Source organism: Carcharodon carcharias, chromosome 19 (assembly GCF_017639515.1).
Source record: "Carcharodon carcharias isolate sCarCar2 chromosome 19, sCarCar2.pri, whole genome shotgun sequence".
Taxonomy (NCBI): Eukaryota; Metazoa; Chordata; class Chondrichthyes; order Lamniformes; family Lamnidae; genus Carcharodon; species Carcharodon carcharias.
The window spans coordinates 89,063,930-89,083,829 of record NC_054485.1 but is presented as its reverse complement, the minus strand read 5'-3'; the positions used below and the strand labels follow the sequence as shown (position 1 = coordinate 89,083,829).

The following is a 19,900-nucleotide window of genomic DNA, read 5'->3' as shown; positions in this document are numbered from 1 at the left end:
TTATTCCTACTCTTTGTTTCCTGTCTGCCTACCAGTTTCCTATCCATCTCAATACACTACCCCCAATCCCATGCGCTTTAATTTTACACGCTAATCTCTTATGTGGGACTTTGTCGAAAGCCATCTGAAAGTCCAAGTAAACCACATCCACTGGCTCCCCCTCATCAACTCTGTGAGTTACATCCTCGAAAGATTCCAGTAGATTTGTCAAACATGATTTCCCTTTCGTAAATCCATGCTGACTCTGTCCGATTCTGTCTCTGTTTTCCAAGTGCTCAGCTATTAAGTCTTTTATAATGGACTCTAAGATTTTCCCCACTACCGACATCAAGCTGACTGGTCTATAATTCCCTATTTCCTCTCTACCTCCCTTTTTAAATAGTGGGGTTACATTAGCTACCCTCCAATCTGTAGGAACTGTTCTCGAGTCTATAGAATCTCAGAAGATGACCACCAATGCATCCACTATTTCTAGGGCCACTTCCTTAAGTACTCTGGGATGTAGATTATCAGGCCCTGCGGATTTATCGGCCTTCAATACCATCAATTTCCCCAACACCATTCCCCTACTAAAACCCTCTCACTAAACCCTGTGTTCCCCAACATATCTGGTATGTTATTTGTGTCCTCCTTTGTGGAGACAGAACCAAAGTGTGCATTTAGTTGATCAGCTAGTTCTTTGTTCACCATTATAAATTCCCCTGTTTTTGACTGTAAGGGACCTACATTTGTCTTCACCAATCTTTTCTTCTTCATGTGCCTATAGAAACTTTTACAGTCAGTTTTTATGTTCTCCACAAGCTTACTCTTGTACTCTATTTTCCCCTTCTTAATCAATCCCTTGGTCTTCCTTTGCTGAATTCTAAACTGCTCCCAATCCTCAGGTCTGTTGTTTTTTTCTGGCCAATTTGTATGCCTCTTCCTTGGACCTAATACTACCTCTAATTTCCCTTGTAAGCCATAGTTTGGCCACCTTTCCTGTTTTACTTTTGCGCCAGACAAGAATAAACAATTGTTGCAGTTGACCCTTGTGCTCTTTGAACGTTTGCCATTGCCTATCCACCATCATCCGTTTAAGTGACATTTCCCATTAGAACCAATTCACACCTCATACCATCGTAGTTTCCTTTATTAAGATTCAGGACCCAAGTCTCAGAATCAACCATGTCACTCTCCATCTTGATGAAGAATTCTATCATATTATGGTCGCTCATTCCCAAGGGGCCCTGCACAACTAAGTTGCCAATTATTCCTTTCTCATTACACAATAACCAGTCTAGGATGGACTGTTCTCTAGTTGGTTCCTCAACGTCTTGATCCAGAAAACCATCCCGTATACACTCCAGGAATTCCTCCTCTACGCTATTGTTACTAATTTGATTTGCCCAATCTATATGCAGATTAAAGTCACCCATAATTACAGATGTTCCTTTATTGTATGCGTCTCTAATTTCTTGCTTAATGCCATTCCCAAAATCACTACTACAGTTTCCGGGTCTATATACAATCCTGACCAACATTTTTTGCCTTAGTGTTTCTCTACCCATACAGATTCCACATTGTCGGAGCTAATATCTTTCCTCACTCTTGCATTAATTTTCTCTTTAACCAGCAATTCAACTCCATTGCCTTTTTCTTTTTGTCTGTCCTTCCTAAATACTGAATACCCTGGATGTTCAGTTCCCTTCCCTGGTCACCCTGCAGCCATGTTTCCATAATCCTGACTATATCATACCTGTTTACATCTATTTGCATATTTAATTCATCCACTTTATTGCGAATGCTCCTGGCATTAAGGCACAAAGCCTTAAGGCTTGTCTTTTTAACATTACTTGTCCCGTTCCCACTATTTTTCACTGAGACTCTGTTTGATTCTTGCCTTTGATTTCTCTGACTATCACTTATCTTATTCCCCTTTCTGTCTTTTGTTCTTGTCCTTGATCCCCCATCTTCTGATTCCTTGCATAGGTTCCCATCCCCCTGCCATTTTGGTTTAAATCCTCCCCAACTACTCTTGCAAATGTTCCCCCTAGGACATCAGTCCTAGTCCCGCCCAGATGTAACCCATCCAGTTTGTACTGGTCCCATCTCTCCCAGAACCGATCCCAGTGCCCCAGGAATCTGAAACCCTCCCCCTCACACCATCTCAGCCATATATTCATCCGATATATCCTTTTATTTCTACTCTGACTAGCACATGGCAGTGGTAGTAATCCTGAGATCACTACCTTTGAGGTCCTACTTTTCAACTTACTTCCTAACTCCTTATATTCTGCTTTTAGGACCTCATCCCTTTTTTTACCAATGTCATTTGTACCAATGTGTACCACAACCACTGGCTGCTCACCCTCCCCCTTCAGAATGTCCTGTAGCCGATCGGAGACATCCTTGACCCTGGCACCAGGGAGGCAACTTACCATTCTGGAGTTTCGTTTGCGGCCACAGAAATGCCTATCTATTCCCCTTACAATTGAATCCCCTATAACTATTGAATTCTGACACTTTTTACTACCTCCCCTGTGCAGCAGAGCAACCATGGTGCCACTAATTTGGCTGTTGCTGCTTTCCCCTGAGAGGCCACTCCCCTCAACAGTATAAGTGGTATATCTATTTTGCTGGGGAATAGTCACAGGAGATTCCTGCACTGCCTGCCTAGTCCTCTTGCTCTGCCTGATGGTCACCCATTCCTTTCCTTCCTGTGGACTCTTAGCCTGCAGTATGACCACCTCTCCATACATGCTATCCACGATAATCTCCGCCTCGTGGATGCTCCACAGTGTCCCCAGCCGCCGCTCCAGCTCTGAAACCAGGGCTTCCAGGAGCTGCAGCTGGAGACACTCCCTGCACACATGCTGGCCCTGGGCACTGGAAATGTTCCTGGCTTCCCGCACCACGGCTTTGAGCTCTCCTGCCATGACTTATCCCTTTAAATTAAATTAAACCTTTTGGAAGATACTTAATATCAAATAATATCAATTACTCTATGGCTCTTCTTCCCTGCTCCTCGTTGTTACAGAATATAGCCCTTACAAACGATGAACCACAAAATGAGACCTTAAAAACTATAAGCGATAAAAGTACTAGTAGTAGTAGTAAACTTACCTGACTGTACTCATGGCACTCAAAGGGTCACTTTGTTCCCTCCTCACTGAACTCACTCAGTCATAGAACTCCAACTTAAGCATTCTACTGCTGCCCAAAGCAGCACTCCAGTGCAGCAGTGTAAGATGGTCCGTTTTTATACTCTCTGAATCTAGCCTCTGAAAACCTGTTTAAGCCAGTTAGCTAATTAACTAGTTATAGCTGCAAGCAGAGCCTGTATAAACCCTGTTTTAAAGCTGGCCTAAAACTCACCTTCTTCCAACCCAAACAGCAACTTTTAGTTAATTACTAAATTAAAGAAAGACTGGACTTTAGATAGAAATTAGAAACGGCTGATCCTCTATCTCAATGCCACACTCCTGCACTCTCTCCATACCCCTCGATGCTTTTAGAGTCCAGAAGCCTATCTATTTCCTTCTTAAATATATTCAGTGACTTGGCCTCCACAGCCTTCTGTAGTAGAGAATTACACAGGCTCACCACCCACTGAGGGAAGAAGTTTCTCCTCATCTCGGTCCTAAATATCCTGAGACTGTGACCCCTTGTTCTAGACCCCCCCAGCCAGAGGAAACATCATCCCTGCATCCAGTCTGTCCATCCCTGTCAGAATTTTTTATGTTTTAATGAGATCTCCTCTCACCCTTTTAAACTCCAGTGAATACAGGCCTAGTTGGCCCAATCTCCCCTCATATGACAATCCTGCCATCCTAGGAATCAATCTGGTGAACTTTCACTGTACTCCCTCTGTGGCAAGTATGTTTTTCCTTCGGTAAGGAGACCAAAAGTGCACACAATACTCCAGGTCTCACCAAGGCCCTGTACAGCTGCAGTAAGCATCCTTGCTTCTGTACTCAAGTCCTCTCACAAAGAAGGCCAACATACCATTTGCCTTCTTAACTTCTTGCTGCACTTGCATGTTTGCTTCCAGTGATTGGTGCACAAGGACATCCAGGTCCTTTTGTATATCAAAATTTCCCAATCTATCACCATTTAAACTATACTCTGTCATTCTGTTTCTCCTACTGAGGTGGATAACTTTGCACTTATCCACGTTGTACTGCATCTGATATGTATTTGCCCACTCACTCAACCTGTCTAAATCGCTTTAAAGCCTCTTAACACCCTCCTCACTGCTCACATTCCCACCAAGTTTTGTGTCATCAGTAAACTTAGAAATATTACATTTGGTTTCTTCATCCAAATCATTGATTTATATTGTGAACAGCTGGGGCCCGAGCACTGATCCCTGTAGTATCTATTACTTACCGCCTGCCACTCTGAAAAAGACCCATTTATTTCTACTCTGTTTCCTGTCTGCTAACCAATTCTCAATTCATGCCAATATATTTAATTTTACACACTAACCTCTTATGTGGGAATTTATCAAAAGCTTTCTGAAAATCCAAATACACCACATCCACTGGTTCTCCCTTATCTATTCTGCTAGTTACGTCCTTAAAAACCTCCAGTAGGCTTGTCAAACATGATTTCTAATCCTGTTGATATTCTCTACGTGTTGTGTTATCACCATCGTATATAATAGACTCTAGCATTTTCCCTATTACTGATGTCAGGCGAGCTGTTTTCTCCCTCCTTTATTCAAATAGTGGGGTTACATTTGCCATCCTCCAACCTTCAGGGATTGTTCCAGAATCTGCAGAATTTTGGAAGATGACATCCAACGCATCCAGTATTTCCATGGCCACCCCCTTTAGTACACTGAGATGTTGATTATTAGGCCCTGGGGATTTAACATCTCACTCACGACACTTCTGATAGTGCAACACTCTCTCTGCACAGGCCGAATTTTATTTTCAAAACTCTGGTGTGGGATATGAACCTACAAACATAATGACTCAGGGGCCAAAGTGCTGACCAACTGACCCTCAGTGGACAGCTAGATTGTCAGGTGTACACTGGCTGTTGTCATTATCAACATGTCCGCCTGGCTCTCGAGTTTGGAGCCAGCTGGCTTTTTAAAATTCCGAGACTTGGGAATTCAGAATATGGAACACAATCAGATCGGGGAGGTGGGATGGAATGAGAAGCAGGATTTTCTTCCTCCAACTCTCCATGCCTTGTTCTTTTCTGGGGAAATTTGCTGTATCAGAATGATACCGGGGCTTAAAGTGTTAAATTTTGAGGACGAGTTCCACTTGAGTTTTGAAGATTGAGGGGTGGTCTGATTGAAGTGTATAACAAGGATTCGATTCCTGTGGTGGGTAGGGTGGGGTGGATTGGGGAGTCAGGAATGAGGGGACATGATCTTAAAATTAGAGCAAGGCCATTTCAATGGTCATTCGGGGGGTGATGTTAGGAAGCAGAATTTCACACAAAGGGTAGTGGGAATCAGGAACCCTCCCCACCAAACAGGCTGGGGATGCTGGGGGACTACTGGAGCTTTCAGAATCAAGAGCAGCAGACTTGTGTGCAGGAAGAGTATCAAGAAATACGGAGCTAGAGCAGGTCGAGGTGCAGTTTAGGCATGATCAGATCGAATGATCTAAGGGCTGAATGGCTTCTTACCGTTCTTAATAATGCTCCGATAATAAAGGAGGGACAAGTGGAATGTTGTCCCCTTGCCAAAAACCACACCAGCTTCACCTTTACCAGGGCCAAGAATCACAAAGCAAATAGCATTACCGTGAGTTTTATTTTTTATTTGTTCATGGGTTGTGGGTGTCACTGGCTAGGCCAGCATTTAGTGCTCATCCCTAATGTGCTTATGAAGGCCAGATGCCAGGTTGCTGATGGCAAACAATCATTAGGGTAGCATAGAAATTCCTGCCATTCCAAAAGGAAAACGTGGTTGAAGCAGTCAGCACTCACTTCACTCCAACTACTCCGTGCTCTCCCCAAATTATAGCCCTTGATCCCGGGACTGATGCCCAAGGATTGTCCTACAGGAGTGGGGTACATGTACCATTTATGCAAATGTCCCATCATGGGACTTATGGTGGGAATGGTGTTTAAATGGGGCTAAGAATGGCAACCTGATGTTCCACCCCCAACCCCCAAGCCCCCCTGCACTTCTGGAGGCAGAACGGGAGCCTCAGGGAATTCTGGTCCAGGCAAGCAAGCAATTAGGAAGGCAAATGGTATGGTAGTCAAGGGAATAGAAGTACAAGAGTAAGGAAGTCTTGCTGCAGTTATACAGGTGAGATCATGCCTGGTGTACTGTGCCTCCTCTGCTGAGGAATGATATACTCGATTTAGACGGGGTGCAACAAAGGTTCACTAGAATGATTCCTGGGATGACATAGCTATCCTAAGAGGAGAGGTTCTGTAGAAGGCCTAGCCACTCTGGAGTTTAGAAGAATGAGAGCTGACCTCACTGAAATGTATAAAATTCTTACAGGGTTTGACAGGATAGATCCTGAGAGGCTGTTTTCCCCCTGGCTGGAGAGTCTAGGACAAGGGGGTATAAACTCAGTACAGGAGGTTGTCCATTTGGGACTGAGATGAGGAGAAATTTCTTCATTCAAAGGGTTGTGAATCCAGAGGGTTGTGGATGCTCCATCGTTAAGTATATATACAATTTTTGTGCACCAGGGGAACCAAGGGACCCGGGAGAAGGTGGAAAGTGGAGTTGATGTATAAGATCAGTAATGGTTTTATTGACTGGGAGAGCAGGCTCCATGGGCTGAATGTCTGGCTCCTGCTCCTAACGGTGGGATTTTCCAGCCCCGACAATGGCGGGCATCATTGTGGGCAGGGCGGGAACTTTTGAAGAGCCGTAACAGCTACGTACCTCACCTTTATATGTCCAGTTAAATAATCCATCCTTGTTAACCTTACCTTAATTCCTCCTCTTTATTTCCCCCAACTTCGGCCCCCTTCCTCTTTCCCATTCCCTTCCCCCAACCTCCCCTGCCAACCCCAGACGCAGATCTGGACTCAGCGGAAGACACTTCGGCCTTATCCTCACCGTCAGGGGAGCATCCAAAATGGAGGTGCCCAAGATGAAGACGACCCCCAACAATCGGCTGCTTCATTTAACGGCAAAGATACGGATGGCCAACCGGATGCTGCGAGGCAAGTGCAACCGGAAGGCAGCACCCACTCGCTCAACGATAGGTTATTTTGCGGCCGCCAATTGCCACCCTCCCTTGAAGAGAAAGGGCACCATCAGGAAGCTTCATGGCAAGAAGAAGCCCCTGCCACTCCGAAGCAAGTCGTGGTGGTCGACTGACACGGAGACGAAAGCCAAATACCTCCTGTTTCTGCTGTGCTTGATTGTGGGTTTCCAAGTCTACAATGCCTATGAGAATCTGGACGACAACCTCCTGATCTACGACATTGACCAGCTCGAGAAGACTCTGCACCGGGAGCTTCTAGGTCAGACTCTGGCACTGAATAAGCTTACCAAGCTGCTGAGGAACTACTTTGCCACATTTGTTCACGAGAAGCCCTTGTTCTTGTCCATCAATGGCCCGGCTGGAGTTGGCAAGAGCCATTTGGGGAGACTGATTGCCAAGCACTTCAAGTTCCAACTCGGGCCTCAGCTTGTCCTCCAGCACTCCGTGCGGTACCAGCAGCTGGTGGGCCATTCTGATCATCGCTCTGAGCTGGCCGCCAGGATCTCGGCCATCTTTTCCGAAGCCCTTCGGACCCAGCGGATCCCAGTCCTCCTCTTCGACGAGATGGAGCTGGCGCCGGCAGAGCTCCTGAGCTACGTCAGAGACCTCCTGCACTCAGAGCACACCAGCGCCGTCTACATCTTCGTCAGCAAGCTCGGCCAGGAGTGGATCATGCAGTCGCTCCGTCACAGCCTAGTACACAAGGCCACGCGCCGCGTGGCGAAGCTCAGCAGGGAGCTGGCGCAGCTGTTTGCCTGGCGGCACCCCGTGTGGCAGGTGCCGGAAATCATCCCGCTCTGCCCGCTGGAGAGGGCCCATGTGGTGCAGTGCTTCCACCAGCTGATGGACCAGGAGGGCCTCTTCCCCCGTGAGCGGCAGGTGGAGACGATGGCCAACAGAATGAACTACTACAGAGCCAAGCAAAAACTGTACGCTCAGCAGGGCTGCAAACGGGTCCTCTCCATGGTGAAGCAGCTTACAGAGCAAAAGCGACTGGAGGACTTAAAAAATGAAAAGGTCCTTCAACGCCACAAGCATCATGGAGTTTATTCAGAGGAGATACTCTCCATATTCAACCACCCCTTAATGCATTACTGAATTCTGGCTGGCAACAAAGTGCAGTTCGAGGACAAACCACCTAAGGGCTGACATCATATTGTCTTTTGCAATCTTCCTCATCCCTTCATTTCTTCCTCCATTTGGACATTGCGAGACATTCTATGGTTCAGATGACCACTGCCTTGGAAGTTCCAGCCCAAAACACATGCACATACACTCCAGAATTATTATCAAATAGAAAACTATTGGGCAACTCTATGATTTTGCAAATTGCTACAAGGGCGTTGTCTAAATCTCTGCCCCACCCGATCCCAGAGTGGGGAAAGGACAGTGTCTGACCCAGTGTCCCACCCAGCCCCAGGGGGGGAAAGGACAGTGTCTGACCCACTGCCTCACCCAGTCCCAGAGGGGGAAAGGACAGTGTCTGACCCACTGTCTCACCCAGTTCCAGAGGGGGAAAGGACAGTGTCTGACCCACTGTCCCACCCAGTCCCAGTGGAGCAAAGGACAGTGTCTGACCCACTGTCTCATCCAGTCCCAGTGGGGGAAAGGACATCCTGATCCACTGCATTAATAATAATATCTTAATAAAATGGATGTTTCCAAATTCTCTGTCTTTCGTGCACTGTAGCTTTTTTAATTCATTCATATGAGCATCTCGGGCAAGTCCAGCATTCATGCCAACACTTAATTGCTCTTGAGAAGATGGCAATGTGCCATCTTCTTGAACTGCTGCAGTCCATGTGGTGTAAGTACATCCACATTGCTGTTAGGAAGGAAGTTCCAGGATTTTGACCCAGTGACAGTGAAGGAATGGTCTATATGTTTTGAAGTCAGGATGGTGTGTGACTTGGAGTGGAACTTTTCTGGTGGTGATGTTCCCAAGCACTTGTTCTTCTAGTTCAGGTATGGATAATCATTGGGCTGGAGGAGCACTTATCAAGCTTTGGTGAGCTGCTGAGAGCTACACACATAAAATGAATTGTGCTAACAACAGCTATTTAGGTATGAAGTATTAAATGTTCAGAAGGCCATTCTATATTGAACATTTAGCATTCAACACTTACCTTTCTCTTCTTCTCTGCAATGTGGGTTAGACTTAGCAACACTAACATCAACATCAATGCACCCTTTAAAAAATTCTTTCATATGAGATGTGGGCAAGGCCACCATTTGTTGCCCCGCCCTAATTGCCTGGCTTGCTGGCCCATTGCAAAGGGCAGTTAAGAGGCAACTGCAGTGATGTGGATCTGAAGTCACATGTAGGCCAGCTAGATCAGGTAAGGATGGCAGATTTCTTTCCTAAAGGAGATTCGTGAACAGGATGCAAAAATATAATGAGAGATGTCATGGTCACCATTTCTGAAACTAGCTTTATATTTCAGGTTTCTTAATTGAATTTAAATTCCAGTAGCTTTCATGGTGGGATTTGAACCCACGTCCCCAAAGCATTAACCTGGACTCTGGATTAAATTTCAAACAATGCTTAGTAGTTAACTGTCAGTCACCATTAGCTGGTGCATTCTCCAAGGCAACGCCTCTACCAATCAGAGTCCAATTACCAACCAATTAGCACTCTCTTCTCATACATTATAAAGTTGTTGCTTCCCTTGACATTGGTATTCTTGCGATTGTCCTGATGAGCACAAGATGAAAAGCTTTAACAAAACATCTTTTTCAGCTACATATATATATATTACCCCCAATATTGTTTCGGTGTTATGGATTAGGATGAAATAATTATTAATCATAAATCAGTAAAATCCAAATAGCATAAACATTCGCTAGATTAATAAAAATATTTGTTAGGAACAGTTATTGGTAAATTTTATAACTTGATGGTATGGGCCTCATGGGGAGAACCTGTCCACTGAGTCAACTTGGAGCTTCAGTGACGAGCAGTGTGAGCCTGCTCTACATTCAAAATGGGGCCCTGGAGTATGTTTAATGTTGTGATGTAATGTTTAATATCGTGAAGCTGCTGTATGCTTGACAGTGTGGACCTGTTGTTTGCTTAAGATGTGGACCCAGTGTATGTTTAAAATGTGGACACTTGCTGTACATTTAAAGGTGTGCCTCCTGTCTAACATTGTGTGATTAAGGTGGTGCTGCACTGCGGCAAAGCAGGATTTTGTATTACTCATCACTTCAGTTTACTTTCTTTAAGCTTTTCATCAGTTTTAGCATTTCTTTTGTGAGTTAGTGATATCTGTGCATTTATGAATATGATCGCGAAACTTGTGACTGTTGTTTTTGGTTTGTCTGATGATGATGTAATTTTCATTCTATTTGATTTTTATTGAACAAACAATGGGCCCATGATGAATTTCCAAATTTTTAAAAAATTCATTCAGGGGATGTGGGCTTCGCTGGCTGGGCCAACATTTGTTGCCCAGGCCTAATTGCCCTTGAGAAGGTGGTGGTGATCTGTCTTCTTGAATCACTGCAGTCCATGTGGTGTAGGTACACCCAGAGTGCTGTTAGGAGGGGAGTTCAATGATTTTGATCCAGCGACCCGTGAAGGAACGGCGATATATTTCCAAGTCAGGATGGTGAATAACTTGGAGGGGAACCAGGCGGTGGTGTTCCCACCTATCTGCAGCCCTTGTCCTTCTAGATGGTAATGGCTGTGGGTTTGGAAGGTGCTGTCTAAGGAGCCTAAAATTTAAATTGAATTCAGTGCATACTGACACTTTAAACCACTTCAGTTAAATGTGGTCCAGTGTTTAACATCAAGTAAGTAGAAACCTGGAGACAATGCAAGGGTTACTCATATTGTAACTCTTAGTCCTGCTCTCAGTGCTTCCTCACATGGCAGCTGCTGCTGTTCCCAAGTCGCAAGAAGCCCACCTCCGGCCACTGCTTATTGACTTACCTTGGACCTTTTCCTTCGGTCATTCAAATTATTCAAAAGCAGGTAATCTCCTGGGTTTAGAATGTACTGTCGAAGGAGCCTTGGTGAGTTGCTGCAGTGCATCTTTTAGATGGTACACACTGCTGCCACTGTGCATCAGTAGTGGAGGAAGTGAATGTTTAAGATGGTAGATGGGGTGTAGGTAAGTTTAGAAGGTGATTTTTAATAAAAATCAGTCATTCTCGGATTAAGTGTACTAAATAAGCTAACAGGACCAAAGGAAGCCATCTTAGCAGTAACGTGATTCTTTAACAGTAATCACCGTATATATAGTTATACTGACAATGAATTAGACAAGCCAGCAACAGATGATTTTAAGATCATGTTAGGAACTAGAGATAGTTTTAAGTAAGTTATACATATATTTGTGTGTGTTAGAAATAAGCTGTAGCTTTAAGTTTAAGTGTAATTTGTTTTTGATTTGTGGGTTAAAAGGGTGAAACCTGGGTCCAGCTTTATTTAGAGTTTTTCTCTGGGAAATGTTGCCTGCAAGTCTGTGGGTTTGTTTCTGTACCAGCATTTTAATGAAGTTTTACAACTTTTGAAATGGTTTACAGAAGTTAAAACAAAATGGAGAAACTGCTGTTGCCTAGCAACAGGGGGCCCCACAGAGACAGAGAGAAACAGAAAAACAGTTTGATTTCAATTGGTAGGGAATTCTACAGAAACTGCCAGTTAGGCAGGAAGGGAACTGCAGAGAGCAGGCCCCCAAGGGAAAAAAGAAAGTCACAAATACCAAGGATTTGGGCAGAAGATAGTCTCAGGAAGACAGCGAATTCAAGAGGAAAAAACAGGAATCTGGAAAAGGTCCTGTTCAGTGGAATTGAAAGTAAGGAGCAGAGGAAATGGCTCCAAGTTAAAGAGACAGAGCTGCAGGGAGCAGACTTAAAGCAAAGTAGACTTGCAAAAAGCCATAAGATTTGAGGAGATAGCCAAAGGTTGGTGAATCCTTACTATGGGCCTGTGAAGTAAGTGTTCCGGTGGCTGAGTATTTGAGAGAGGGGAAGATGAAGCTTCAATAAGATCCAGGGGAGGAGAACATTGGAAGGAGAGTTCATATCCTTGGAGGTGGATCCCTGTTGGAAACATCCAAGTGAAAATGCTTTTTGGGAGAGAAATCCAAAACGAGTTCTTCAAGAGTGGAGATTGGAAACTCTCGTCTGAAAGTTGGAGTTCAGTGAGACCGGTTGGTTCACAGTGTGACAAGTGTCTGGGGGGAGTTGACGAGCAATCCATAGCATCTGTTTTGGATGGCATCTGTCACTTGGTTTCACAGTATGGAGTGTCCAACCACAGGTCGCCTATTGATTTACATGGACTGTATACTTATTGTGACCATTAGAGTATGAGATAAATTTTGTAACTTGACCTTGTATCCTTACGAATCTGCATATATCTGTTAAGGAATAGCTGGAGTGAACAAGTTGTGTAATATAGTTAATCTTTTCTTGTTTAATAAATGTTTTATTCTTTTGAAAGAAATTCATCAGCAGATTCCTGTGACTCTGTTCAGTAGCTGCATTCCACAAAATAAATAATTAGGACCTATCAAGCCAGGTTCCACCCAGGGACCTGACTTGTCCAGTAGTAACATCAGCTAGGATCATAACAAAAGTGAACCTCAATTAATTTTTGAAGACATTAGGTGAATCAATAGTTATCTTAAAAGGCTTGACTAAGATTAATACCCTTTGAAAAGAAGTATTCTAACAAAATACATGACACTACAATATTGAAAACTTCTGTTAGGTTCCACATAATTACTGCATATACCTTACAGTGATACAATGTGCAACAATATAATGAAGTGTGTGCTGGTAACATCAACATTTCAAGCAGTATGTCTTTTAATAGCAATTAAAGAGCTAACCCTTAGTCATTAAGAGAACGGCATTATTAGTTCACCTTTTATAGGCATCTACACTTAGCTGTGTGTTTTTTTTTAGTCTTTAGATTTAAATTAAGGTTAACTCACTAGAATTACTTTTGTAGTTTAAAAAGCAAAGAAGACAAATCTGCACTATTAGAATGTATGTAATGATGGAAACAACAGATAAGGACAGCTGAGACCTTGATCCATCAACTTATGAATAGTTAGATGCCAGCCCGGAAACAAAGATTGAGCTTTAGTTATAATTAAATAACTAAGTTTTATCACAGGGTTGGTCTTTAAACTTACACTAGGTAAGTTCCTAAGAGATTTTGGGCCTAAACTTCCTAGCAGTGGCAATCAGCATTGGATTGCCACTCCATTCCTAATTACTCACCTCAATTTCTCTTCGATCCTACCTTTCCTGACCTTCCAACTCCAGGCCTGTGAGATCCAGGCTGTGCAGCATGCCCCTGGGGCCCAGCGTACAGGAGAGTCAAAGTGAAGGAGGCTGCTCAGCCTTGGCACGAGCTGGTGTAAACCAGGTAATTTTAAATGCCCAGTGAAATTTCAAGGTCCTTGACAGATCAGGGAGAAGGTAAGTGTCTAAGGCAAGTGGATAGGACTTAAGGATGGGGGTGTTAGAAGTTGGGGGTGTTTGGACATCTGGGACATCAAGGGTTTGGAGGTCAGGGGGTTCATGGGTTCAGAGGTTATGGGTCGGAGGTCGGGAGTGGTGTCAGGCATTGGGTCAGGCCTGTGGGGGGGATGTGGGGAGAGGAGAGTGTCACGCCTCAAGGGAGAAGGGTGTCAGGGCTGGGGGAAGTGGTCAGTCCATGGGGAGGGAGAGGGGTCAGGCCTTGGGGGGATTGTTGAGCCTCAGCGCATTGTGGGGGCAAGCCTTGGGTCAGGTCTGGTCGGGCTGGGTGGGAAGGGGGTGGGGGTAAGAATTGGGCCCACCAGTGGAGGTGGGGAGACTGCAGTGAGAGACCTCTGGGAAGGTTCAGAGGGGTGGGGGAGACCCAGAGGGGTGGGGGAAACCCATGGGTGTCAGGAGCTTGGGAGAGTCCTGTGGGGGGGGTGCTGGGGTAGTTGGGCTGTTGGGTAAGTTCCCATTGAGGGGCTGCTTTGGGTATGTACAATAGTTACCCTTTTAAGCCTTCTCTTTTTTCTTGGGAAACTATTAGCGTAACCCAGTTGGAACCATCCAAAGTTTGCCATTTAAATCACATTTTCACATGGTTCCCAGTGTGGGGCAATTGCCAGGGAAAGAACATACGAACATACGAATTTGGAGCAGAAGTAGGCCATTCGGCCCCTCGAGCCTGCTCCACCATTTTTTAAGATCATGGCTGATCCGAATGTAACCTCAACCCCACATTCCTGCCTACCGCTGATAACCTTTCACCCCCTTGCTAATCAAGAGCTGTCTAGCTCTGCCTTAAAAATATTCAAAGGCTCTGCTTCCACTGCCTTTTGAGGAAGGGGATTCCAAAGACTCACGACCCTCTGAGAGAAAAAATTCCCCTCCTCTCTGTCTTAAATGATCAGCCCCCTATTTTTAAACAGTGACCCCTAGTTCTAGATTTTCCCACAAGAGGAAACATCATCTCCACATCCACCCTGTCAAGACCCTCAGGATCTTAAACATTTCAATTAGGTCAACTTTTACTCTTCTAAACTCCAGCAGATGTGAGCCTAGCCTGTTCAGCCTTTCCTCATTAGACAACCTGCCCATTCCTAGTATTAGTCTAGTAACCCTTCTCTGAACTGCTTCTAATGGATTTATGTGTTTCTTTAAATAGGGAGACCAGTACTGTGCACAATAGTCCAGATGTGGTTTCATCAATGCCCTGTACAGCTGAAGCCTAACCTTCCTACTTTTGTAATCAATCCCCCTCACAATAAATGATAACATTCAATTAGCTTTCCTAATTACCTGTTGTATCTGCATACTAAACTTTTGTGGTTCATGCACTAGGACACCCAGATCCCTCTGAATCTCAGAGCTCTGCAATTTTCTCACCATTTAAATAATAAGCTTCCTTTTTATTCTTCCTGCCAAAATGAATGATTTCACATTTGCCCATTTTATACTCCATCTGCCAGATCTTTTCCCACTCACTTAACCCATCTACTTCACTTTGTGGCCTTCTTTCGTCCTCTTCACAATTTACTTTCCTACCTATCTTTGTACCATCAGCAAATTTAGCCACCATTCCTTTGGTCCCTTCATCTAAGTCATTAATTAAATAAATTGTAAAAAGTTGAGGTCCTAGCACTGATCCCTGTGAAACACCACTCATCACATCCTGCCAACCAGAAGAAGACCCATTTATACCAACTCTCTGCTTCTTGTTAGCTAGCCAATCTTCTATCCTTGCCAATATGTTATCCCCGACACCATGAGCTTTTACTTTCTGCAAAAACCTTTGATGTGGCAGTTTATCAAATGCCTTCTGGAAATCCAAGTACTGTACATTCACTGGTTCCCCTTTATCTACAGTGACTCTTTCAAAGAACCCCAATAAATTGGTTAAACAGGATTTCCCTTTTATAAAACCATGTTGACTCTGTCTGATTGCCTTGAATTTTTCTAAGTGCCCCATTATAACATCTTTAATAATAGCTTCTAACATTTTCCCTATGACAGATGTTAGGCTAACTGGTCTATAGTTTCTTGCTTTCTGTCTCCCTCTAATTTTGCATAAAGGAGTTTTGCCATTTTCCAATCAGAACCCAAGAGTTAAAATGAATTACCGGTGAATTGGGTTGATTCCAATTGGAATCCATCCAAAAGTCCAACGGGGTGCCATTCAAACGGGCTGCTTTATCCTGGATGGTGTCAAGCTTCTTGAGTTTTGTTGGAGCTGCACTCATCCAAAGAAGTGGAGAGTATTCCATCACATTCCTGACTTGTGCCTTGCAGGTGGGCGACAAATTTTGGGGAGTGACGAGGTGAGTTACTTTCTTCAGAATTTCCAGCCTCTGATCTGCTCTTGTGGCCATAGCATTTATATGGCTGGTCTAGTTCAGTTTCGGGTCAATTGTAACTCCCAGGATGTTGATAATGGTGATTCTGTTTGGCCAGCAGATCCATTAGTCCTGGCCACTCCAATACCTTCCAACAGAACTGCTATTGAAGACAGGACCCCAAGGCCTTGGATCCCCGGGGTCTTGGGCTGGGAGGGTTTGGGAAGGTTAGGGAGAGGGGCAGTGGGAGGGTTTAAGGGAGGGAGTAGGTAGGAAGGAGGGGTTGCAGTCTATGAGGGGAGCACCCATGATCAGCATAGAGCAGCCCCCGAAGAGAGACCCCCCCACCCTTCCTTCCCGCCCTTTAAACATTTCAGTTTAAAAATCAGGCTTCTCTCTCCTCCTCTGCTGCCCATGCCAAACATTTTATGGCATGGGCAGCATATTATCAGGGTCAACAGGCTTCATAACAAGCCTAATGGACCCTTAATTATTCATTTAAATATGGCTGGTGGGCTGCTGATTCCAGCACCTATCTGCTTCCCATACTATGGGGGTGAACCCGGAGGTCCATCCCGTGGGAAACATGCCTGCCAGGGGCACATAAAACTTAGCTCATTGTCTCAACTACCTTCTCTATGACCATGACTTGGTGGCAGCATCTTCCTTGGTAAAGACAGATGCAAAGTACTCATTTAGTATTTCAACAATGACTCCTGCCCCTTTGTGTAAATCCCCATTTTTGGGGCACCAATTGGCCCTACTCCTCCATGTAAGAACACAAGAACATAACAACTAGGAGCAGGAGTAGGCCATTCGGCCCCTCAAGCTGCCCTGCCATTCAATAAAATGATGACTGATCTGTCCCAGGCCTCAACTCCTCTTTCATGCCAGATTCTCATAACCCTCAACTCCTCAATATTTTAAAAATCTGTTGACCTCCTCTTTAAATACTTTCAGTGATCTAGCTTCCACAACTCACTGAGGTAGAGAATTCCAAACATTCACTACCCTCTGAGAGAAGAAATTTCTTCGCATCTCAGTTTCAAATGAGTGTCCCCTTATTCTGTAACTATGTCCCCTAGTTTGAGATTCCCCCACTAGTGGAAACATCTTCTCAACATCTACCCTGTCAAGCTCCGACAGAATCTTGTATGTTTCTATAAGATGACCCCTCATTCTTCTAAACTCTAATGAATAAAGGCCTAACCTGTTTAGCTGTTCTTGATAAGTCAACCCTTTCATTCCAGGAATCAGCCTAGACAGCCCCTTTTGAACTGCCTCCAATACCAGTATATCCTTTCTTAAAAAGGGGGACCAAAACTGCACATAGTACTCCAGGTGTGGCCTCAACAACACCCTGCATAGCTGTAACAAGACTTCCCTATTTTTAAACTCCAACCCCCTAGCAATACAGGCCAAAATTCCAGTTGCCTTCCTAATTACTAGCTGCATGCTAACCTTTGGTGTTTCATGCACAAGAACACCCAGATCCCTCTTTGCTGCACTTTTTTTGAGTGTCTCTCCATTTAAATAATAGTCTGCCTTTTCATTCTTCCTACCAAAGTGCACAACCTCACACTTTCCTACATTAAATTCCATCTGCCAAATTTTTTGCACACTCACTCAACCTGTCTATATCCCCTTGCAAAATCCTTATGTCCTCATCACAACATGCTACCCACCTATTTTTATATCGCCAGCAAATTTGGAATCATTACACTCTGGCCCCTCCTCCAAGTCATTAATACAGAGAGTAAATAATTGAGGCCCTAGTATTGATCCTTGTGGCATTCCACTAGCTATGTCTTTCGAACCTGGAAAAGACCCATTAATCCTGACTCTCTGTCTTCTGTTTTTTAACCAATCCTCAATCGATGCTAATACATTACTCGCAATAGTGTGAGCTCTTATCTTGTGCAATAATCTTTTATGTGGCACCCTATCGAATGCCTTCTGTAAATCCAAATACACTACATCTACTGGTTCCCCTTTATCAACTCTGCTTGTTATGTCCTCAAGGAACTCTAGCAAATTTGTCAAACATGATTTCCCTTTCACAAAACCATGTTGACTCTGTTTGATTGCATTAAGCTTTTCTAAATGCCCTGCTATTTCTTCCTTAATAATGGGTTCTCGCATTTTCCCAACGACAGGTGTTAGGCTGACTGGCCTATGGTTTCCTGCTTTTTGTTTCCCTCCCTTCTTGAACAGGGGCATCACATTAGCGGTTTTCCAATCTGCTGGGACCCTCACGGAATCCAGTGAGTTCTGGAATATTTCGACCAATGCCTCCAGTATATCTGCAGCCGCTTCCTTTAAAACTCTTAGATGCAGTCCATCAGGTCCTGGCAACTTGTCGGCCTTTAGTTCCATTAGTTTGCCAATTACTTTGTTCCTCGTGATAAAGACTGTGACAAGATCTTTCTTCCCATTAGCTCCTTGCTCATCTGATATCTTTGGAATGTTTATAGTGTCCTTCACCATGAAGACCGATTCAAAATATTGATTTAAATTATCTGCCATTTCCCTGTTCCCCGTTATCAATTCTCCAGTCGCACCCTCCAAGGGTCCCATGCTCACTTTATCTACTCTCTTTCTTTTTATATACTCGTAGAGGGTCTTGCTATTTGTTTTTATATTTCTTGCCAATTTACTTTCATAATCAATTTTCTCCCTCTTTATTAACTTTTTAGTCATCCACTGTTGGTTCCTAAAATATTCCCAATCCTCTGGCCTACCAGTAGTTTTTGCCACTTTGTATGCCTTAGTTTTTGATTGGATGTTCTCCTTGACCACTTTGTTAACCACAGTTGGTTCATCCTTCTCACCGAGTCCTCCATTTTGACCGGAGCAAATTTTTGCTGAGCGTTATGAAATATCTGCTTTAATGTTTGCCACTGCTCATCCACTGATCTTCCCCTTAGTCTATTTCCCCAGCCCGCTTTAGACAACTCTTTCTTCATACCTCTGTAATTGTCCTTATTTAAGTTGAGGACACTGGTTTGAGATATGTGTTGCTCGCCCTCAAACTGAATTTCAAATTCTACCATGTTGTGTTCACTACTCCCTAGAGGATCCTTAACTATGAGATCTCATTAATCCTAGCTCATTACACATTACTAGATCTAAAATAGCCTGTTCCCAGGTAGGCGTTGCAATGTATTGCTCTAAGGGACAATCTCTGATGCACCCTACAAATTTGTCTTCCATGTTACCCCTGCCAATCTGATTTGTCCTGTCAATACAGATTAAAATCACCCATGACAATTGTAGAGTCCTTCTTACATGCTTCAATTATTTCCCGATTTATACTTTTTCCTACAGCGAGGCCACTCTTCAGGGGACTATAGGCCACTCCCACCCATGACTTCTTCCCTTTGCTATTCCTTATTTCCACCCAAACTGATTCCACCTCATGATCTATTGCACCTATATCACTACTCACCACCACACCGATACCTTTCTTCATTAACAAAGCTACTCCACCCCCTTTTCCTTTTTACCTATTTTTCCGGAACGTCGAATACCCTTGAATATTAAGTTCCCAGCCTTGGTCACCCTGCAACCACTTATCTGCAATAGCTATCAAGTCATATTCATTTATTTCTAATTGTGCCGTCAACTCATCTATCTTGTTACAAATGCTGCATGCATTCAGATAAAGAGCCTTAAGCTTTAACTTTTTAACATTATTACTCATTCTGGTTCCAATTTCCACTGCACTTTTCTGTTTATATTTTCTGCCCCTTCCTGTCACAATTTGATTATCGTTCGCCTCTTCACTACCATGCACCTCTGCTCCCTCATTTATTTTTGATTTTCTAAACTTCCCATCAATTGAACCCTCCCCCCCGACGAAATAGTTTAAAGCCCTGTCTACAACCCTAGTTATATGATTCA

The 19,900-nt window shown here is 44.0% G+C and overlaps 1 protein-coding gene across 4 annotated transcripts in view; it reads left to right on the top strand.

The window, feature by feature from the left end:
- LOC121291562 (torsin-4A-B-like) overlaps positions 1-8,852 on the top strand; it is a 102,856-nt gene extending 94,004 nt beyond the window's left edge. For all 4 annotated transcript variants that reach the window (XM_041212923.1, XM_041212925.1, XM_041212924.1 and 1 more), the window contains one exon: positions 6,986-8,852. In XM_041212923.1, the coding sequence (XP_041068857.1) occupies positions 7,050-8,279 (1,230 nt within the window). In that variant the 5' untranslated portion in view covers positions 6,986-7,049 and the 3' untranslated portion in view covers positions 8,280-8,852. The remainder of the gene's footprint in view (positions 1-6,985) is intronic.
- Positions 8,853-19,900: the final 11,048 nt, after the last annotated feature.